The 8,655-nt window shown below is 46.0% G+C and overlaps 1 protein-coding gene across 1 annotated transcript; it reads left to right on the top strand.

Annotated features, from left to right (window-relative positions):
• The first annotated feature begins 3,585 nt into the window (after positions 1-3,585).
• On the top strand, positions 3,586-6,806 carry TNFRSF17 (TNF receptor superfamily member 17). The gene is made up of 3 exons (XM_007076863.3): positions 3,586-3,880; positions 4,237-4,368; positions 6,193-6,806. Exons 1-3 carry the CDS (start codon positions 3,763-3,765, stop codon positions 6,471-6,473), a joined length of 531 nt encoding a protein of 176 aa, XP_007076925.1. The 5' UTR covers positions 3,586-3,762; the 3' UTR covers positions 6,474-6,806.
• Positions 6,807-8,655: the final 1,849 nt, after the last annotated feature.

The following is an 8,655-nucleotide window of genomic DNA, read 5'->3' as shown; positions in this document are numbered from 1 at the left end:
CTTCCCCCCACAGGATCAAAGGCAGAGCTGGACACACTGCACAGCAGCCTTGGGGAAGCGGAGTGAGGGGGGCTGGTGCGCGTCCTGGGGAGTCTCAGCAGGTTTTCATCAAAACCCTTTCCGGGCTGACCCACTGCCTTGGTGCTCTCTCTGTTCAAGCTTGGAATGACGGGGAGAGAGAACATGTTCTAAAGACAAAGGCGTGTTGCAAGATGAGCCTCTTGGCCCTGGTTCCCAGGAGCCCAGCCTGCACATCGGAGAAGCTTGGTGGCCTGCCAGGAAGGGTCTGCCAGATCTCTCTGCTGGTGGAGCTGTCCCTGGGCTTCTCGAAGCGAAGCTGAGAGGCTCGCAGGTGGTTAAGAACAACCTGTGCAGGCCTTCCCTGCTCAGTGGGAGCCCAGTGGGGGCTGGGAGATGCTTCCCTTGGTGCTTTTGGCTTTCAGGACTCACGGTGGCCCAGATGCTCCCCATCAGGGGTCTCTCTGACATGTTTAATCTTTATTCCTTTTCCCTTGGTCCAGGCTGTTCATGCCTTTTACTCTACCTTCTTTCCTCTTCCAAAAGCCCCTCCTTCTACAGACTGAATGTTTGTGTCTCCCCTCACCCCGGCCCCCCATTCATGTTGAAACCTAATCATTAATGTGATGGTACTGGGAGGTGGGGTAAGTTTATTTATTTTGAGACAGAGAGAGAGAGAGTGGGGGACAGGCCGAGAGAGAGAGGGAGAGAGACAGAATTCCAAGCAGGCTCTGCACTGCCCAACATAGAGCCCGATGCGGGGCTGGAACTCACCAACTGTGAGATCGTGACCTGAGCTGAAACCAAGAGTCAGATGCTTAATCGACTGAGCCACCCAGGCACCCCTGATTAGTGTCCGTGTAAAAGAGACTCTAGATAAATCTCTTGCTTCTCCAGTGCTGGAGGATTGTGGCCAGTTTAGCTTTTCCCTTAGATTTCCCTATTTCTGCCCAAATTCTGGGATTCTCCCTAGGTCCAGGAAGCGGGCTCTCACCAGGTGCTGAATCTGTGAGAACTGCATTTCTGTTTTCCCTAATAGAACTATGTTCTGTACTATTCTGCACAGAGCGGCCTGAATGAACTAAGACACCATCCTTTAAAAAAGCGATTCTTATTTAAAGAGTGATTCTTCCAAAAGAATGATTCAAACAGTACCAACGATTTTTCAACGAAAGCGAAGTCTTTTTCCCAGCCTATACTTCCTGTCTCTTGCCAGTAATTGCGATCAGTTTTCTGGGTATCTTTCCAGACGTATCTTGTGTCTATACCTCTAGATACCTTCTATTTTATTCTGTCCACCTGGTGTCAGCAGAACGCATTACACACCTGCTCGGTAACTTGGATTTTCCACTCAGTGATGTAGTGTTCGTATCAGAACGCATCTAGCACATTCTTTTGGATGGCTGCGTAGTATTCCACTGTGAGGCCCCCACCGACGGACAGGCTTTCGTGAATACGAATGACGTGGCAGCGAACATCCTTCTGCACCTGATGTCAGGCCCCTGAGCGAGCCCATCTGTCACAAACAACAGTGCCTTCCTTCCCCAGAGTTATCACAGCTTTGGTCGCCCCGAGGCATCGCCCACACTGACTGCTTCCCTTTCTCCCCACTCGTTGAAGACTTACCATATGACTTCCGCCCATGGATATCCTCAGAGGACACTGGTGACCTCGTGCCTTGGTGTGTCAGCTCCGGCTTTTCTGTAGGATTTGACCTCACTGCCCGTCCCGTTCTGAAAGTCTCCTTGCTTGGCTCCTACGGCGGATGATCTTTGTCCTCCTAGCTTCTCTGTGTGTGCTGTTCCTGTGACCTTTGTCTGCCTTATTGTCTGGCGGGAGCTGGATGGAATGGAACCTTCTGGGTCAGTCCTTGGCCCACCCAGGCAGTCACATGTATTTACCTCACTGCCTGGACCCCACAGGAATATGGGGTTTTGATCAGTATCTGAATTCATGCTCTCTTTTAGGCTCCAACCCTTCATTAAAAAAAAACCAAAAAAACAAAAAAACGGGTTGTTCTTAATTCCTGCATTTTATGTTATTATCGCTCTTTTATTTATTTAAATTTTTTTAATGTTTATTTATTTTTGAGAGAAAGAGAGAGACAGAGTGCGAGACGGGGAGGGGCAGAGAGAGAGGGAAACACAGAATCTGAAGCGGGCACCAGGCTCCGAGCTGTCAGCGCAGAGCCCGATGCGGGGCTCGAACTCAAGAACTGTGAGATCACGACCTGAGCCGAAGTGGGAGGCTTAACCGACTGAGCCACCCAGGTGCCCCTATTATCACTATTTTAATATTTATTATGTACCATTTAAAAAAATAGGAAAAGGTGTCAAGAATAACAAAGAAGAAGGGTACCTGGGTGGCTCAGTCGGTTAAGCATCTGACTCTTGGTTTCAGCTCAGGTCATGATCTCACGGTTTCGTGGGTTCGAGCTCCACATGGGGTGTGGGGGGGTGCACTTCGCTGGCCGCTTGGAGCCTGCCTGGGATTCTCTCCATTGTTCCTTCTCTCTCTGCCCCTTCCCCACTCGCTCTGTCTCTGTCTCTCTCAAAATAAACATATTAAAAAAAAAAAAGAATAACAAATAATACAACAAAAGAATACCACAGCAGATATCAATGTATCCACCACTCGGCTTAATAAAAATGTGAGTCTCTTTTGTATCCTCCCTGTACCCCAGAGATAATTACTGTACTGGATCTGGAGTTTGTCATTTTCTTGCATTTTAATCGAGGCCTGAATTTCTGGCTGACCTCTCCGGATATCTCTCCATGGGTATCCTACTCAGTATGGCTAAAAGCAAATGCAAATGCATTTAGATTAAGAGGAAAATGCGCCCTATCTATGATCGATCTTCAGAAACCCTTCCAGAAAGATTTACATCAGCGATCAATCCAACGACATGGCAGCAGGCCTGTTTGCAACCTCTCTGGTACATCAACGCGTTGACTCTTTCTGGATGCTGGGACTGTGGATAACTTTTCTGTCTGCTCATTTGCATTTCCTAAGTTTTCGACAGCGTTGTGTGGGCTACGTTACCGCTACCCCTCTCGTTACTCCTCATACCCCAAACTTTTCTTCCCCTCAACCCTCTTCCCAACTTTGCTTTTAGCCTAGACGTCCCTGTTTCTGTTGGAATTCTGGAATTCTTCATGGGTCGGAAATGTGGTAGCCGAGCTTGACTCCCCTTTCCCTTTTTCACAGGCCATCAGCTTTTACTCCGCTCCGTGGTTGAGTGGATTTCTATTCCCCCCACCCCGCCGTTAGATTTTAAGTTCTTAAGGGGCACAGACCTCATCTCATCTATCTCCCTGGGGCCGATCACACAGCACAGCTCTTCAACAGATGGGTCCAAAACGGTTTTCAAACCTTTCTGCCTGACGCCTCAGGCTTGCCTGCGTCTTGCAACTGTCACCTGGCTTATTTATAGACATTTCCTCTATAAATAAGCAGTTTCTGTTTCAGGTCTGGTTTGTCCTTGGTGTTTCCACTCTACCTCTCACCCCACCCCTAGGTCTCAAACTTAGAAACCGGAATTGGAGCTGGTATTCAAATCCTTCAGCACAGTACGGGGAGATAGCCCCCGCAAGAACTAAGTCATCGTGGTGAAGTTCTTTTTCACCCTCGACACCCTAGCTGCTGTCGTTAACGTTTGCTGCGGACTTCTTGACGAGATTTTACTTGTCCTTCCATGCTGTTCGTTCTGAGGTTTGCTTCTTTCTTTTTGCGATCCAGTTCCGGATGGCTCAGCCGTGCTTCCAAAACGAATATTTTGACAAGTTGCTTAACGTTTGCAAACCTTGTCACCTTCGATGTCTTAATACCCCTCCCTCACCATGTCAGCGATATTGCAGCGCGAGTAAGTAGTTCCGCTTAAACAATTAATTCATTCGTGTCAAGGAGTTTCTCTACGTCGGCTCTTTACTCAAAGAATAAACGTTACAGGAAAGATGGTGAGATCTTCTGAATCAAAAAGTACAAGGAAACAAGGCGAGCGTTTAACTGCCAAGCGGAGCCAAGTAATTATTCAGAAGCGAACTCAGTTTTATTCGGCACCGTTAGCAACAGAGGTTTTACCGACTCTTCTAATTAAGTGTTATTTAGAATCTACAAATGCGTGCTGATGAATTAGGGGGATTGGACGACAGATCGCCTTTGCTTGATGTGGATATCCCGTTGTCAGTTCATTATCTCTCTGATATTGTTTTAATGCAGTGAAAGGAACAAATACAATTCTCTGGACCTGTCTGGGCCTGAGCTTGACAGTTTCTTTGACGGTTTTCGTGTTGATGTTCTTGCTAAGGAAGATGAGCTCTGAACCATCAAAGGACGCATTTAAAAACACAGGTTGGTTTGATGGTCCCTCTTTGAAATCTATTTCCAAGAGCTGGCTATTGTGAATTTCACTTCCTCCTTTTTTCATGTTGAGTATTTCATTTGGTTAGAGTCCTTTTGAGTGTGTTAGAGGACAGTTATGTTAAACGAACTTTTGGCGTTTTCGGTGTTTGTATCTTCTCTTCTTCTCTGGAGGTACCCTACAATGTCAGCCTTCCCCCACATTCTTCCCTTGGTAATTACTCTTTTGAAGTACTAAGGTTTTCTTGGCAAACATCCAGCTCTTTGACCAAAGTTCGCACCTTGACTGGATGTGCAGAAACTGCTAGCCAGGTTGACGACCATCAGGAAAAATGTATTTGGCAAGATCCCTGGCCATATTTTTAATACAAATGTTACGTGCTATTTGCTTGGGTGAACATTTTGCTGCCCAAACGATGCTAGAAATGAATAATAACCAGTTGTCCTTAGATTGTTTGAGGAGTCATTTCAAAGATTATTATCTTTATTAGGCGGTAGAGAAGCGGCCTCAGAGAAATGAATGCTCTACTTAAGGGCTTTTTAAGAAAAAAATATTTCTGTAGCACCTTTGTCTGTGATCTGATCCCCAAACACTTTGCAGCCATTGGCTTATTTGCTTATGCACTTATTTTCCATCCATAATCTGTAAAGCACTCACCTCATTTGCTTCCTAGTGCAGTGAAGAGCGTTGGATGGCTGTTTTACATAATTTATTCATTTTTTATTTTCCCCCCTCCCCCCTTCCCGCCGGGGTCTGAGAGACAGGTGGGGAGTGACTTTAAGTAGAACATTTTGGGAGATGGAGTTATTCTGTGGCAGCTTGGAGAAGTAGTGAAACTTGCCTTCACAGGCATATAAATGGGGACATAATAGAAACTCCTACCTTACGTGATCATGAAAGATTCATGATAAAAAAATTTGATATGCTACCAAGTGCTCTGTAAGAGAAGCATCTTTACTTTGAATTCTGAAGTGTGGCCCAAAGGCTGGGTTTGGTGTGCTAGAACATATGGTAATTTGTCACCTTGCATGTGTCAAGTGGGGCCTCAATGCCTCCAAGGGCCAAGTGGGTACCCAGTGAATGCAGTGGGCCAGGTGGAGACTTCAGCCGTGGATGCCCTTCTGAAGGAGACTGGTGCTCTTGACTCTGGCCATTTGTTTCCGTGGAGGAATGTTAGCTCCAAGTTGCCACGTTTTATTGTTGTTGTTGTTTTAAAGAGACCAATCACCTAGATTTGCATGTGACACCTCTGGAATTTTTTAAACTCTTTTAGAAATTATTTATTTATTAAAAACGGTTTTAATGTTTACTTATTGTTGGGGGGGGAGGAAGAGAGAGAGGCGGGGAGTGGGGGAGAGAGAGAGGCGGGGAGAGAGAGGACATGAGCGGGGGAGGGGCAGAGAGAGAGAGGGAGACAGAGAATCAGAAGCAGGCTCCAGGCTCTAAGCTGTCAGCACAGAGCCCGACGCGGGGCTCGAACCCACAAACCGTAAGATCATAGCCTGAGCCGAATTTGGACACTCAACCGACTCAGCCATCTGGCGCCCCCCTTGTAAAAAACATCTCTTGATTTCTAAACGTGGGCCAACAGAACATGTAAGCAAACACTTGAAAACACTGTGTGGCCTAAACAGACTCTGTCTCCAAACCCACTGTGGCCCGTCGGTTCGTGACTTCTGGTGCAAACATACTCACTTGTTTTGCAGACCTGTCTGCATTGCTTTGAGCCCTAATGTGTGTTGCTGAGACTGTCGTGACCCACCTGTCAACCATCTGGGGAGTTCAGGTTAACGGTTCTGTTTCCGCATCACCAGGATCGGCTCTCCGGAACGAGGCAGAGGCTGACCAACACGAGAGCCGTGAGAGCAGGACTGGAACGAAAGTACTCCTCTCGAGGGGCCTGGAGTACACAGTCGAAGAATGTACCTGTGAAGACTGTGTCAAGAACAAATCCAAGGTCGATTCTGACCATTCCTTTCCGCTCCCGGCTATGGAGGAAGGTGCAACCATTCTCGTCACCACGAAAACAAATGACTACTGCAATAGCCTGGTAGCTAGCATCACAGAGATGGAAAGATCCATTTTTACCAGATAATTGACCATGTCGCCTGGTATCGAGCTGCTTTGAGCATCTTTTGTCAGAAGGCAGAAGGGCGACGTATCCCATCTCTTTAGGATGATTGTATGTGTCAGTTGCCGATAGAGTTTTTTGGTCCTGTAATTCCAGCAAATCGTTATGTTGGCTATACTTCCCTACTTCATTGTTGGGAGCCTAACTGCGTAAATTTCCTTGGTTTCATGATTAAATTCTTGACTCACTGAAAAAAAGCACTGCAGTGTGTAAATCGCATAGTCACACATTTCTCTGGTAGCCACCTTCTCTCCTAGACCTGCACGCATACATTTAAGGCCAGATTGGAATTTTCTCTTTATTATTAAAGGGAAGCAAGGTTGTTCTATGTACTCCTGTAGGTAGGAGGAGCCTAGAGTCAACGACAGTAATTCAGTGCGCGAGGCAGGAGTGCAAGGTTCCTGACCTTGTAAGCTTCCAGCTTAATGGAGACATCAGGCATTATTATAATTGTATAAATAAATGTGGAACTGCAAACTGTGACAAAGGTATAGTAGGTATCACTTTCAGAACCCGAATGCAGGTAGTAATAATTATAACTAAAATCTAGCCTAATGTGTCAGGAATGTTCTATATGCTTTACCTGTACTAACTCATTTAATGCATACAGCAAATCACAAAGTATGTGGATGATTATTATCTCCACGTTATAGATGATGGCAAAAACGTTTTACAGATGTTAAGCCAGAGCAACTTAACATAACCAGTAAATGGCAGAGCCAGGATTTAAACCCAGGCATCCTGATCTTTTTCTCTTTTCTCTTCATATCAGTTTAAGTCCATTCGAATTCCCCGAAATCTTTTTGGGCTACAATTTTAGTCATTACTGGGGAGCATTCCTCTCCTGGGGTTGTTTATAAAGGTCCTGGGGTGCTATGGAAAGGTTATGCAACAGGTGATGCCTTCTGGTAATGTTGACTTTGATCATTAAGATGCTCACTGGTACACTGAGCATAGATCTCTTGGGGCACTGTGACTTTTGTGTCAGGTTTGGGATATGGGCTTCCATTTGGGGCCCATAATGGTTCCATTCTAGGCTCTTGAGGGCTACGGGAGACAATACAGTACAGTGGTTAAGGCATTGGCTCTCGGAGCCAGACTGCCTGGGTTTGAATCCTGGCTCTGTTGCTAGAAGTTATAAATGTTGGGTGACTGTGAGAAAGTGACTTACACACTTATGCCTCAGTTTCCCCATCTGTAAAATGGGAATGATAATAGTATCTCCTTATAAGATTGTCTTAAGGATTGAATGAAAACACACTGACACACCCAGTTGTATACACACGTGTACATATATTTTTTCCATGAAAATTATCTGGTTCATAATATTTTGAGTCAGTTATGCTGCTGTAATGATTAGTCCCTTTGAGTTGTAGTATCTCTGAGAGCAGGCATACGTTCCCTTTTAATATACGGAACAGGGCTCCTAGCTTCTCACAGACCCTTTTCCTTCTCCCCTCCCCCCCAGTACAATCTCTTCAGCAAGTAGTTTTTCAAGTCCAAGAAGAGTTGTAGACTTTAAGCTTTTGATTCTTGGTCTTTGAGGACCGGGCTAAAATCTCGGAAAACAGGAATCACAGTATTTAAAGGGGGTGAGTGGAGGCAGAACACATAAAGCACAGACTGCAACGTCAATGACTTACCCTGCGTCAAGTGCCAAGAAGAAAAGGCACAGAGTGCTACGAGGGGGTCTAACAAGTTAGGCTCACAACAGCTCCATGAAGCAGGTGTGCATTGCTTTACGGAAGGTTCCAGAGGCAGGTGGACCTAATTAGGGGTGGGGGTGTGCAGGGGGTAGATCTAGACACACAGACTCTTCAGAATAACAAGTTTATTTTCGGGGAGAGAGAGAGAGAATGAGAGAGAGGGAGAAGAGAGAGAGAATCCCAAGCAGGGAGCCCGGCACAGGGCTCAATCTCACAAATCATGTGACAGTGCCCTGAGCCGAAATCAAGTTGGATGCTTCACCGACTCAGCCACCCAGGTGCCCTTCTTTTTCCTTTAAATTTTTATTTAAATTCCAGGTAGTTAACATACAGTGCAATATTGGTATCAGGAGTAGAATTCAGTGATTCATCACTTACAAACAACTCAGTGCTCATCATACGTGCCCTCCATAATACCCAGCCCCCACCCACTTCTCTCC

This window comes from Panthera tigris, chromosome E3, assembly GCF_018350195.1.
Source record: "Panthera tigris isolate Pti1 chromosome E3, P.tigris_Pti1_mat1.1, whole genome shotgun sequence".
Classification (NCBI taxonomy): Eukaryota; Metazoa; Chordata; class Mammalia; order Carnivora; family Felidae; genus Panthera; species Panthera tigris.
This window is presented reverse-complemented; position numbering and strand designations above follow the sequence as displayed.

What these genes read in the sequence shown, in the direction of transcription:
- TNFRSF17 (XM_007076863.3), top strand. Translation starts at nt 3,763, where the DNA reads ATGGCTCAGCCGTGCTTCCAAAACGAATATTTTGACAAGTTGCTTAAC. An exon ending in TCAGCGATATTGCAGCGCGA is followed by an intron (nt 3,881 to 4,236) that starts GTAAGTAGTTCC and finishes GTTTTAATGCAG; the next exon opens with TGAAAGGAACAAATACAATT. An exon ending in GGACGCATTTAAAAACACAG is followed by an intron (nt 4,369 to 6,192) that starts GTTGGTTTGATG and finishes CCGCATCACCAG; the next exon opens with GATCGGCTCTCCGGAACGAG.